A 14,231-nucleotide genomic window follows, 5' to 3' on the forward strand; every position below is an offset into this window, starting at 1 on the left:
TAGCTTTTATTGTATTTTGAATATATTTATGGCGGCGGCATTTCCTTTTTCCATTACAAGTCCCTATTGATTTCTCTGGGATGAGCTGAGTGTGTATGTCTGCGTGTGTGTTTCTGTGTGCCGCAGAGTCCTGAGGGTTCGGGTACAGACATCTCTGAATATCGTTTGGAGTGGGCGAGGGAAGACGAACCGATGGAGCTCATCTACTGTGGATCTGCCACACAGTGTGAGCTGTCAGACCTGACGCCTGCCACAGACTACTGCTGCAGGCTACAGGTAAGGCAACGTTCATGCACAGACACACTGGGCCTTTGAAGGGGGAAGGTGCATTGATTGTATATGACCACAGAGATAGCAGACACACAGCCAGTGGGTTATAAGCATGACAGAAACAAATACACAAATGGCCAAAGGAGGCATTAAGCACATAAACAGAGGCCAGGGAAACGCTGATGATAATTGATTCTGTTTGTGCCCGGACTTAATCTGGTGCATAAATAACTGCTCTCTCTCTCTCTTTTCTGATTTCTACCCTCTAAAGCCACCAATCCAATAATAATAAGAATGTTTTATGGCTCTCCTTCTTTTTATGGGTTCATTTATACAGTTTAGAGGACAGCACAAGGTCATCCTAAATGTCCTAATCAATGTGTGTGCGTGTGCACTGATGCAGTAGTGCCTTTTTATATGTGTAGCAATACAACAAATGTCCCCATAAGAAACACCGGTACACTCGACCTCAGCGTGGTTCCTGATGTGATGGATATGATGCTTTATTGTGTCGGATGTCGCAGTTTGACACGCCCTTGATTTATGAGAACACTTTTTATGTTTTGACACTATCACAGCAAGGTAAATGAAGAGGTCCTCGGTTTTTTGTTTGTTTTTTTGTCTTTTTCAAGCATTGCCGAGATATATGTGACAGCTCGTAATAAATCAGGAAATGCTACTGAAGTGTAATTTGTGTTATCAGGGACCCTCGAGGTATGTAGAAAATTTACTGCCAAGACAAAGAAACAAGTCAAGACCTCACTAAGTCTGAATCCTCGATGTAAAAAAAAAAAGCACCTCAAGTTTTGCATATTTTGTACAATTGCAATAAATGAATTATAAGTAATAGGTGGATTTGCTTTGCTTTGTGCGTTAAAAAGTTGCTTGTCGCTGAGTTTGTCTGAGACAATAAAGCAGATGATTATAAATCAAAAGTGATTGAAGGGCACAAGCACGGGCTAATGTTCCTTCACAGCTAATTGAGATTCATGTCGCCCTTCTCGCTTTTATTTTACCTTCCTTTCCTGTGTGTGTGTCTGCTGCTCTTCTGCCAATTTATTTCACTTTTGTGTCTTTTCTCTTCCACTCTTAACCTTCATCTGTATGGTTCTGGCTCTGTCTCTATTCATCCTCTTCTTCTTTTCATCCCACCGTTCTCTCTCTTCACATTCCTCCATCTGTCCTTTTCTTCACCCCTCTCACCATGTGAATTTCTTTTTCTGTGTCTCCTGCTCAGGCGGTGAATCAGGCGGGCGCCGGTCCTTACAGCGAGCAGGTGAGTTTCAGAACTCCGGCGACGAATCCCGACCAGGTCTCGACCCTGGCCCTCCTGGACCTCCAGACCCCCTCGGAGTCGGGTCACTCCCCGTCTACCTGCCTCTTCCTGAAGTGGGACGAGCCCAACAGCAACGGGGCGGAGATCAGCTCCTACGTCATCACCCTGGACGGACAGACCATCACTGTGGAATCAGGGACAAGTCACCTTATCTCGGGCCTGCAGCCAGACACCGAATACAGGTACTGACAGGAAGAAATAGAAAAAAATGTAGTCGCTGTCTTGGATGGAGAGTGTAATTTATGTTGATGATGATCACAAATCATTGGGGTGACATTTTGTAGAGATAAAAATAAAACACCACAGACAGTAATAGGTGGGCAGACACCAAAATATTGAATAAATAAACCTGTATTGATAGATATTTTGAGCCCTATATATGGCCGTCAACTCTTTTTAACAGGGTGTCTGTGGCTCAGGAGGTTGAGTGGGTCGACTACTTGTTTGAATGTTGATGGTCTGATCCCCTGCTGGTCCAGGCCATGCATCAAAGTGGGCAAGATACTGAACCAAATTGACCCCTATTGACTGTTACAACAGTGTATATGGGTGTGGGGTATGAATGTGCCAATGTGTGTGCAGGACCAGTCCAGTAGACAGCATTTCTTGTCTGTATACAACATCTATTGCACGTCTGCCCGTCCTGGGTGAGGGATCCCTCCTCTGTTGCCCTGAGGTTTATCCAATTTTTCCCTGTTAAAAGGGTTTTCTATGAAGTTTTTCCTCAGTGGATGTGAGGGTCTAAGGGCAGAGGATGTTGTTATGATGCCATGTAAAGCCCTTTGAGACAAACTGTTTGTAAAAAACAGGATCTACAAATAAAATTACATTGCCTTGCCTTGTCTTGCCTTGCCATGGTGGCAGAGGGCAGCCTGATGAATGTGAGGTGGACCGTGGGTTTCTAGAGCTTTTTAAATAAGTTTTCTTTCATTCATTTGTTCATTCGATTATGTATTTTGCTGCTGAAGGCTGCTGCCTTGTCTATCTGAAAATGTCATTATGAAAAGACTGACTGAACAAAACCAGGAGAGAACCAGAGCAACAAAGCTCCAAAGAGATGAGGGATGGATGCATTCAGTTGTTGTTGTAGTGGATTTATCATTATGATTCACACATTTTTTAGATAAAAAGTTGACTGAACAGTTACTTCATCAGTTGAGTTTGCACTTAGATGTAGTTAAACTTTTGAACCAAGCAACAAAAGCAGAGACTTTGACTGGGATCCTACATTTCCCACAGTGAATTACAGTGCTGTATTTTTATTAAAAACATGGATGTCTGGTACAGTAAATGCCCATTTAATCTCCATGCTTTCCACAGAGATTTTGTGTGTGTAGATTTGCTGGTGTGCATGAGTTCACCTCTAGTGATTCATCAGGAAGATAGTAAAGGCTTCGCGTTGTCAACATTGTCATTCAACCCCCCCATCTAGAGCAACCTGATACACAATACAAGGAGCGATGTCGCAGAAGTAAACAACCACTTGGTAATCTGAATCACCAGCTACTGTTGTGTTGTTGTTCTGTCTGAGAGCAATTCACTGATTACATGTGTTGGTGTTTGTGTGCATCCATGTGATTGTGTAGTGAGTTCTTTGAACTGGGGGGAAAAAAGGGGGTGGGGGGTTTGGTGTGTGTGTTTGTGTGTGTGAAGAGGCAGAGTGGTCACACACCATTGTTTTCATTCTGAGGTTGTTTTTGTCCTAATGTCACTTTGCGCTGTTGCATAATGGCTGCCACTGAGCCAGAACACGGTGTGCGTGTGTGGGGCTGTAAGGTTAATGCAGGTTGTTATTTACAGCAGTGGGATGCTTCAGATAATATAAATCATATTTTATTTGTGTGTGTGTTTGTGTGTGTGTGTTTTGCTCTGTTTGAAGTAGAGCAGGTTTTAACTTACCTTATCCTCATTCTGAGAATAGAAATATTTTTATGCTCCGGAGAAAACTAGTCATTGACATATTTGTGATTTTGTTAAAGGTTTAAAAAAAATTATAAAGCACTTAAATGTTGACATTTGAACTGTTTTCCATTTCCATTTCATGTTTTCATTGAAAGCTCCACGACCTTTACATCTTTTCATCGGTGGCGCTTTTTTTTCTTCCCTCCCAAATACAAGGCTTGACAACCAGCCTTTGCTTAATTCTGTCACAGTCCATTAATAAGGTGAAAGGTATTTGAGTCCATAAAGACACCTTGACAGGATAATTGCTGCACAGTCACACGTCATGGAGCTCAGATTCACTAAACCTGAAGGAAGAATAACATGAGACTCACCACATGTTGTCGCACGTTCACCTGATTTGCATTAACTACTCCTTTATTTTTCTTCTTTTTCAGTAACAAAACAGATTATATTTGCAGGCAGGTACTTTGTTTTCCACTTGATAAGCTGCTGTTGTATTTTTCCATTCATCTTCAGTCATTAAGCTGATTATCCAATAATTGAACGCGTAGGGGGTTCAGTGTTTAGCCCAGTATGAGACATGGTTAAAAGTCTTGTGGATGTGCAGTGACCACTGACTTACCAATTTTGGTTCAGAAACTGTTCATCTTCTTTTTTTTATGTCACAATGATACAAAAATGCATATGTCTGAACTTCGATATGCGAATCCCCTCAGGACTAAATGGAATCCCTCATCATCAGAAACTAAGCTTCTTTATCTTCCACTCTCTCCCTTCTCGGCCACTCATCATCTTTTATCTTTATGCTTAATTACCCCAGTGGATGGGTGAACATTGCCCTTTCTCTTCTGTCTTCACTCAGCTGAGTGAATTATAATGAAAGGTTACAGTTACAGGGGATCAGCAATTAAATGTCAAATGATGGTAGACACTCTAGCCGAGGGGTTCTGCTGTGGATGCTAATCAGCTGATCAGACATTGACAGAAAATGGGCGATGAGGGGAGGGGGGGATTCCTAGAAGAAAGGCAGCAGGAGAAGTCTGAAAAACAAAAATCCATTTCTACCAGTGCTTCTTTTTTTTAAATTAGTAGCATGTGAGTGTGTGGTGCACAAAATAGAAAATACAACCACACTTTGCATTCTTTAGAACCTGTTTTATTATTTTTTCTTTGGCTGAAGCACAGAAGTTAATTTAGAATAAAAAGAAAAAGTTTTTCTGTTGCTTTGAAAAATTAGGAAAAGTTCTTTCCTGACATTAAATCTCAGAAAACACGGTGCAGTGTAGCAATGATGGAGTTTCTCCTTACTCACTAATAGCCTATACATTGGGGGAAAGGGTTGGCTGACTGGCCAGACACTCTGATCCTGGGTAGTGCATTGAATTGTAATGAACAGGAAAATGGTGATGGGAGAAGGGATCCGAGGTCAAAGCTAATACACCAGATCAGATGAAAATGACCCCCACTGTTAGACAAATAGGTCTGCGGGCGCACGGAGAACAACACGTTACATACTGAGCATTTTCCTGCACTTTTATGCACATGTGCTTTTGGGTCATGAACTCAATCCCTGCACATGTTGTTACTGAAATTCAAACCCGATTTTGAAACAAGTCATTGATTTGCAAAATAATAAAATGTCACACAACACTCTGTAACTCACAAATCATAATCTCCCTCTCTCTTCGTGACCTGCAGCGTACAGATCCAGGCTGTGAATGCCATCGGCTCCAGTCCCACGAGTCCACCCCTGCAGGCGAGGACACGTCCCCTCCCTCCAGCCCCGCCCCCCCTGGAATGCTCAGCGGCCGGCCCTCAGAGCCTGAAGCTGAAGTGGGGCGAAAACGCCAGCCACACGCGCGCCCTGCTCGCCGACGACATGGTCTACACACTACAGATGGAGGACAAGAACCACAGGTGGCGTAAACACAACTCTGTGCCTTTGTTACATCATTGTTTACCTCATGGTGTAGACTGAGAAGGACAAAGTCAAGGTCACGTTTATTTATAGAGCACCTTATAACAACCTAGGTTGTTAAAAAAGTGCTTTACATAAAATAAATAACAATAAAATACAATAGTACATTTCAAAAGACAATTTCGGCAATGACACAAAAATCGGTTTTGAGAGAGGACTTAAAAATCTCCAGAGTCTCTGACGACCGGATATGCAGTGGTTGCCCCTAAGCTGTGGAACAGTTTCCACAGCTTAGGGCAACCACTGCGATTGCTCGAACGCCTCTAGTTTTCAGCCTGCTTTTTGACACATCCAAATTTATTTCATTTGCAGACCTCAGAGCTCTGATCGGTCTGTGAACGACGAATGTATGAGTTCCACTAAGTACACAGGGGCCATACCGTTCAAAATTTAAAAAAGAAACATCAGGATTTTAAAATCAATACTGATCCGGACAGGAAGCCAGTGCAGGGAGGCCAGAACTGGGGTTATGTGCTCCCATTTCTTTGTGCCTGTAAAAAGACAAGCAGCATTCTGCACAAGCTGCAGGCGTCGCAAAGACGAATTACAATAATCCAGCCTCAAAGAAATAAAGGCATGAATAACCCTGTCCTAAGAAGGACACTGGGTTACTATAGTCCACTATAGATGTCACACATGGGCATGCAGAAACTCCATATAGATAGGATTCAGGCCCAGGCGTTAATAATAATAATAGTTCTAACTGTTCTTTATTGACATTTCTGGTCAAAAGAAACACATTTTATATCGACAAGCTCTAGTGTGTATTTCATAATGCACCTGGAGCCGCTGCTATGACGATGAACTTAAACTGTATGATGTGCTCTCAACTTGCACATCACTTTTCTCAGACTCCTTACTCAATACAGCAAGCAACAGGACCCAGAAGGTCAATATTTTTAACACACACACACACACACACACACACACACACACACACACACACACACACACACACACACACACACACACACACACACAGAGACTCACACAAACACAAGGACAGAACATGAGCAGCTTGAGAGAAGGTGAAGGAGCATGTGAGTGTGAAAGCCATGTTAGATGTTCGTGTGTATCATTGTGCTTGTCTGGTGTGTGCGTGCATGTGCGGTAACCAGATGTACTAAGGAGTAGTCACGTTGAGGGCATCTAGAAGCAGCCAGGATACAGCCTGCAACAATCAAACCCCCATTTAAGCCACTGGCGAAGGCTGGAGCGACAAAGAGAGAAACAGTGAGAGAAAATTAGCAGCCTGAGGAGGAGGGGAAGGGGCAGGACATGTCCGCTGATGGGGAGTTAAGTACTTCAGTTAGGAAGAGCACGAGAGGAAGGCTTTTTTTATATTAAAGAGTCTGACTGACTGAGAACAAAGTAGGAACCAGACTAAAGTGACTGGCCGCGTGGAGCCACTTTTATCTGCTCACCCATCTGCCCACCTGTCGGATTGTCTCCCTCCCTCCCTCCCTCCCTCCCTCCCTCCAGCCTCTCTCTCCCTCCCCCACTCTGCTTGGCCGGCTAACAGTGTTTGAATTAAGGCTTGGCCGTCATCTAGTTGGCACCCAGCTACCTTGGCACCCCTGGAACGGAGCAGAGTGCAGCAGGCAACAGATGGGGCTCTATCAGACAGGCTGCGATCTGTTAACCTCTGCAACACACACACGTAGACACACACACACACACATAGACGTATAAACATATGCACGAATGCAGGCTGCCCACCAGTCAAATGAAAACAGCTTTCACAGTTAGGAGGGTGTTGTTTACCTTTTTTTAAAGTGGCACAGTGATTAGTGTGGCAGTATGCTACGTTTGTCTGTGTTTATGCGTCTGATTTCAGCAGATCTGAATCAGATGGTGTTTTGTGAATCACTCTGGTGTTAGTTTCCACCTGCTCACGCAGGCAAAGGCTTAATTTTACCATAAACTGTACAAATTATTTGATTTCCCCCCCCTTTTTTGGTTTTTGTTTGCAAGTTACAGCAAATCAAACAAGACATTCTTACACGCAAGAAACAGAGCAAACTTTTTCTCCCCATTCTCCCTCCCTTCCCCTCGCTAAAGAAGTAAAACATTAAAACGATAGAAATTAGATGAAAATAAAGCGAAAAGGAAGAAAAAAAATTTGATAAATAAATAAAAATAGACAAATACTGATAGAGCGTCCTCCTTGTATGCATCTTTTTAGCGCATAGTGTATTGGAGAAGATCAATCCTACACATACGCAGGTTAAAACTGCAATTGATAAAATGTAGATCACAAGAATAACTTTAAATTGGTGACAGGTTTATCTTCAGTCTGGCTTCTTTTTTTCCCCTAGTCCATACACATACAGTACATCCCAGCTGCATGCACCCACACTCTTTTTTATAAAATATGATTTATAATCTAATACAAATACAGAAGCATCTGCACTCAGCCAAAAATGCACAAACATAATTTCACTCTCTCCTCCACTTCGCCATCATTTCCTCCATGAGGAAGCCGTCCATAAGCCCTGGAAGTGAGTAAATCGCTCTGTAATGGCCATGTGTGATTCCTGACTGATTCAGGCTAATTGTCTTTGCTCAGGATTCATTACTTGCAGCTACAGGTGGTTCTGACCGGACGCCTGGATGTATTTCACAGCTGCATTAGTGGCGCTTGACCATTTGCGGAACTGTGTGTGTGTGTGTTTGCAGAGGCTTATCGCCCAATGGCTGGATTGAGCTGGTTTTTACACAACCACTCCTGCTTCTGTTCCCCCCCCACTCTCTCTTCTCATCACGCTCTATTAAAATGAATTAGCGAGACATTTTTATTAGTGATGAAATCGCCATGGCAACTATTTAATCATAAAGTATCGAGGGAAACGGGAAGACGGAGCACTTTCAAAAAAAAAAAAAAAGAGAGAGAGAGAATCCAATCTTGAAAAAATACAGCTTTGTAAACAAACATATCATATAACCAGCTGGAGTTTCTGCAAATATAATTTAGATTTTACATTTTGCCAATAAATTCCATCAGCATCATTTTTGACCAAATAGCATTAGTGTCTGTTTATGTTTTGTTGACTTTGGCTGTCCCTCTCTGTATGTCTGCCTTTGTCTCTGGCTGATCTAATTCATATTTATTCATCTCATTCTTCATTCATTTTATTTTTGGAAAGGTGACTTCACCTCTTGAGAAATGCACAAACCTTTTCATATATTTCCTCCCTCCCACCTCATCTTTTTCCCTCTTTGTTTTTGCCCTGCCCACCCTACCGTGTCTCCGTTGTGTAGGAGTATGGAATGATAAAGCAAGCTTTATACTGAATCCCCATGTTCTGTTTTCCTCCCTTCTCCTTCTCCGTCTCCCTTCCTCCTTCCGCTCATTTCTTCACTCTTATCTCCCTGTATGCAGACCTGTTGCTCATGCTGTTTTCTTTTTCTTTTTTTTTAACTTGTTCTCTGCACTCGGTTTTTACCCTTTAAAAAGCGGGCTGAATTTATTTGTTTGATCTGTCTAATTTTACTTTACCTTCTCCTTATTTGTATTGCAAAAAATACCTGGCAAGGGTATTAGGAGTGTAAGGGTGCCATGGCAACGGGGGCTGTATAATGCAAACAAGCTTTCAACCTCCTCACAAAATGGATTTTTTTTTAAAGTTCAGTGCCGGTTGAAGAACCTGCACCTGGGGCAAAGCCTTGGTCTCGTTGTTGTCATTCCATCCACCAATACCACCATTACTCCCTCTGTCCATGTTTGCATCCACTTCTCTGCCCTTCATCCCTTCCTAAATCCACTTCCTCCATCTTTTTATCCATCAAAAATCATCTCTCCATCCATACATACATATCTCCCCATCTGCCAGTCAGGCCACTCATTTTCTTATCCCTCCATCCATGTTCCTCCTCTCACCCTCCTTCCATCTTTGTATTAGCTAATTTTGTCTTTATATCCGGTACACCCGTCTGTTTTCCCACTTAAAACACCGTGAGAACAAGATGCCTCTCCTTCTCTGTCTCTAAAGTCAACCCTAATCGCACATGATACACTGATAACAGGAAATAATTGATTTAAATCATGTTTACTCTATTGGAAATAATAACAAAATTATACCTTTCACTTTGGGCAAATCTGATGATGATCTCATTTTCAGGACACATAACATACTATTTCTGTGTGTCACCCAGTAGAATGACTGAATGAATAGACAGATTTGCTAACCTTGTTATTTTGAGACAAGTCTGGAAGTTAAGATCTTACAGGAAAACTTTCAAGGAAAAACAGGAAGAAAGATGTTGGATAGTGTCATGCCAAGACAAATGTTGGCTTTTCTGCCTGAGCTGAATCATTTTTCAACAGAGCTGGTACAGTCTCAGCAAAGCCTGCATCCGTGTCGTGCATCACTGCAGCAGAAATACGCACAACGAAATTTCAATATTTGCCAATGCTCAGTCAGAAAACATGGATCTTATTAAATCATCGGCACAAAAAGGCACGTGTCTTGTCTGCCTCTAACCTCTCTGTGTCCTGCTCTGCTCCCTGTCGTGGTTAATTGGTCGGCTGTTTGGCTCCAGACCAAGGATGCAGTTCAACTCATCAACCATGGCCTGGTGATTTTATGTGTGCCTGTGTGTCTGTGTGTGTGTTTAATATAATCCATGCTCTGCTGGCTGTTAATTGTTTTGATATTCCGCCACTCAGCTCAGTCCAAAACGGAAGAGCTCATAATTCATAATAATGGAAAAGCTGATGTGTTCGCTGTGTAAATGTAAGGATTGCTAATTTAATCATCAATTTAATCATTGCAATCGTGAGCCGAGAGTAAACGGAGAGTAAGAGAAAACTCGGATTTACATCACAACCACTGTGTGTGTGTGTGTGTGTGTGTGTGTGTTGACCGTAAGGCCCGACAGTGAGGCAAAGAATTAAAAACACCATATATCAGGCAGAGGAACGCATAACTTCTCCGTAGTGCAGCTACATAAAGAGCTCATCAAGAGTTATAGCCTTCCACTACGCCATGACCTCTCTCTTCTCTTCTCTTCCCTCCTCCTCTTTTTGCTCTCACAGCACATCCTCCATCTTCGTCGTCACTCTGTAATTACCGGCCACCTCTTTTATTCCTCCTTTCCTTCATATCCTTTCCCTCCTCCAGTCTCTCTTGCCCCTTCACCTCTCTCTCCGTCTTCTCTCCCCTTTTTTCGTAACTTTCTTCCTGTGTCGCTGACTGTTTTTTAACCCCACCGTGCCAAAAAAAAAGGGCTGATAGTGGAGATAAATAACCAATTTTCAGCTCCAATCTCAGTTTCCTCCTGACTTGCTTGTTCACCCACTTATCATCTCTCCTTCAGTCCATCAATCCATCCATCTTGTCAGCCAGGAAACTTTTCTTGGGGACTTGTTTTCATCAGATTTGTGACTCATGCCTGCCGCTATTGGTCCTGTAGGTTCATAAATCACCACTATCTTTTTAAAGATGCGCTCTTCTCTCCCTGCCAGCATCCGTTCAAGGTTTCCTTTACTTTTTTTTTCTCCATCCAAGTCAGTCCCACCTCAGTGTAGCATAATGCTAAACCTGTGTTGACACCAATAAGCTCCTCAGTGAACAAACAGATACCAATATAAACAATGTAATGGTGAAAAGCTCTGGATATTTATTTGTACTACATGTTAAAGGGATAGTTCATCATTTTGGCAAATGCACCTATTGCCATAATCCCTATAGTCATAAGGGTAGGTTGTCTGTGCAGATTCTCATTTGTTCAGGTCAAATGCATCCCGAGGCAATTGAATTAGGTCAACTGGACTTAGTTTTGCCTTTGAAGACATTTCGCTCCTCACAACTTGTCCATGAGGGCGTTTTGGAGTTGTTGGATTGTGTATTTGATGAGTTTGATGAGGGACAGGGGACCTGTACCATTCACCTCCATTGTGTTCGCTGAGCAGGTCACGTCTCTGCCCCGCTGATCTCAAAACCACATGCACTGATAATTAAAGGTAATGAACCTACCCCTATAACTACAGGAAATATGGCACTAGGCAAATTTGCCAAAATGTTGAACTATCCCTTTAAGACCAGGGATGCCATGCACCCCTGCAAATGATTAATAAGCCATTATTGCAGTGAGTCACTGGAACTCAAGGCAAAATACATCAAGCCAATAATACAGTATAACATGGTCTGAATCATTTCCCAAAAGTAGTTTAGCCATTAGTGCGCTCTGAGTACTGATGACTTATTCGTCACTCTTCTTGTTATCCAACTTTTTAAACTTGACCTTCTTCAACGCTGCATATCCTTCTTTCGTCTCATCAAATCACAGCACCATCATTCATTTCTCTCACCTCCATCTCACACCTCTGTGCCTTCTCCAGCTCCATCAGTCCCTCACACCATGTTCCCTTAATTTCTCTTCTAGATTTGTGACTCACTGTCTCTCCTTAACCCTCCTCGTTATATCCTCCGTCCAGGTTCGTGACGATCTACCACGGTCCCAGCCACACCTACAAGGTCCAGCGGTTGACTGAGTCCAGCAGCTACAGCTTCAGAATACAGGCCATCAGTGACGCCGGCGAGGGCCCGTTCTCTGACACGCACACTTTCTGCACCACCAAGTCTGTACCCCCCGCCCTCAAAGGTAAACTCACCCTGCAGGCAAAGTGTGATGTCACTGTTGCCCTTCAGGAAGTTGCAGCCATTAAATCACATAATAAAACATCCTAGAATGAATGAATGTCCCAGAAAGTGAAGACTTTAGACTTTATAGTTCAGAATAAGAGGGAAATACCACATTCTAACTTATTTATACATATAGTTATGTTAGCTATAACATTTGGGAATTTTATGTGTCCAGTGGTAAGATGTGTAACAATTAGTTGTGTTTGAACTTTTGAAGAGGTGGTTACAGCCAGCTCCAGCAGAATGCCCTAAAGGTGATACACGTACAGCCTAAAGAAAAAAAAACCCCAATACATTTATCCCTGTTTGGTTGTTAGCGATGGCAGCTTTACTGGAGCTTTGTTTGATTATTGCCTCCAGTATGTGGCCTGTGCTGTAAACTGAGGTGGCGGCTTGTTGTAGCAACTATAATCACAGGAAAAGGTATCCTCTCAGGTGATATAACCACAGCGTGTTATTGGTAGAACTGTCAGACTTTGAATGTGCTGCACAGCACTGTTGTATCCATAAACGGCTAAATAACCTCCAAACAGCTTCCTATCCATCGTAAAGATTCTCTGCAGATCAGCATTTACTCAGAAAAATAAAGAGTGGGAAAAGTTGAGTTGAGACAAATCAATGAAAGGGTCTCTGGTTTCCACAGAGGTTCAATAAAATATGAATATTAGCACAACTAGTAATGTATTCGGAATTGGATCTTTGTTGTAATATCCTATAATATCCTAAATTATCACCTAAGGATATTGTTACACTGCAAAACAATTATCAGCACTAACAAACCAAATGATTGCAATGTGATTTATGTATTATCTGTGTTTTGGCTTATATCCAGGATGATGTGCAGAACCCACACAGTCTAAGTAGCCTGATAACTTCCATTAACATGACTATATCCATTAGACCTGATGTGAAAAATTAAATTGAAGCAGCCAGATGGATGTTAAAATCCACAAATAAATAGCTAGGAAGTACCGGTAACTGTTTTTTGGCTTTACTGTCTGTATGCATCAGTAGAGGTTCCATTTATTTAAGATGATCGCACACCTCGCATATCCCTGTGCTTCTTTCTGGGTGAAATCTTCTCATGTTTTGATGCCATCTCTCTGCCAACAGCTCCCAGAGTGCACCAGCTGGAGGGCAACGTTTGCGAGGTCACATGGGAGACCATCCCACCAATGAGAGGGGATCCTGTGAGCTACGTCCTCCAGTTGCTGGTGGGGCGAGAGTCAGAGTACAAACAGGTTCGTCGCCACACGCAGACACACTCAACTCTATCGCACACTCAACACACACAGGTCGTATGAGGACAGTGTTTCGGGTCCCGACTTAAATTATTTGGTTCATTCATATTTCTGTGGAAGTGTGGACGTCTACTGGGAGGATTTATTCTCGTCTCCTCGAGAAGCAGAAACATTCGGTTAACATTGATGGGGTGTCACAGAACACTCAGACAAGACACAAATTGGAACATTGAATGATAGAACACACACACACACACACACACCTAGACATAATTTTGTACATGGTAAAATGAAATACAGCTTTCCTTGTTAATCCAGAGTGCCTGCAGTATTTATTGAAGTGGAATTACAACACAGTAATAGCTGAGGAAAGTTTCCAGCTGCACTTCTGTGTGTATGTGTATGGCGTTGGGCGGCTGGCAGTTGGAGCGATGAGGGGACGAGTAGAGCTCAGCCGAGAAGACATTTGTCTTCAGGGCCATTTTACTTTCTGTTATTGAATTACCGAAAGGTTGGAGGAAGAACTGCTGATACCCACCGCTGGTATATGCGTGCAAGTGGGATGTGTGGCTGCTCATCTCATTGTGTGCACACGTCAGCTGTCGATACAGAGCTGTGATTCTGCTTTTCAGATGTTTGTATATTTCTCTTTGCCTGTTTGTTCTGTTCTGTGTCACAATGAGGAGAACAGTCAAAGCATACACACACTTTCTGTTTATGTTCTCTGTCAACTGTTAAATTAGCAAATGTAATTCATGAACAAGAGAAAACAAAAACACCTTTGTTTATGAAACACATGCACAATTACAACCCACTTCCTCATCTGCTCCCTTTGTTGTGTTCTTTCAGTTTAG

At 42.5% G+C, this 14,231-nt stretch overlaps 1 protein-coding gene across 4 annotated transcripts in view; it reads left to right on the forward strand.

Annotated features, from left to right (window-relative positions):
• The window catches only part of fndc3ba (fibronectin type III domain containing 3Ba), a 100,210-nt gene that overhangs the window by 80,104 nt on the left and 5,875 nt on the right, over window positions 1-14,231 (forward strand). For all 4 annotated transcript variants that reach the window (XM_085766690.1, XM_085766692.1, XM_085766693.1 and 1 more), the window contains exons 22-26: window positions 127-276; window positions 1,508-1,788; window positions 5,210-5,428; window positions 11,929-12,095; window positions 13,250-13,377. In XM_085766690.1, coding sequence (XP_085622816.1) covers window positions 127-276; window positions 1,508-1,788; window positions 5,210-5,428; window positions 11,929-12,095; window positions 13,250-13,377 — 945 coding nt within the window. The remainder of the gene's footprint in view (window positions 1-126; window positions 277-1,507; window positions 1,789-5,209; window positions 5,429-11,928; window positions 12,096-13,249; window positions 13,378-14,231) is intronic.

Source organism: Trachurus japonicus, chromosome 22, assembly GCF_045865225.1.
Source record: "Trachurus japonicus isolate A0001 chromosome 22, Traja_1.0".
Lineage (NCBI taxonomy): Eukaryota > Metazoa > Chordata > Actinopteri > Carangiformes > Carangidae > Trachurus > Trachurus japonicus.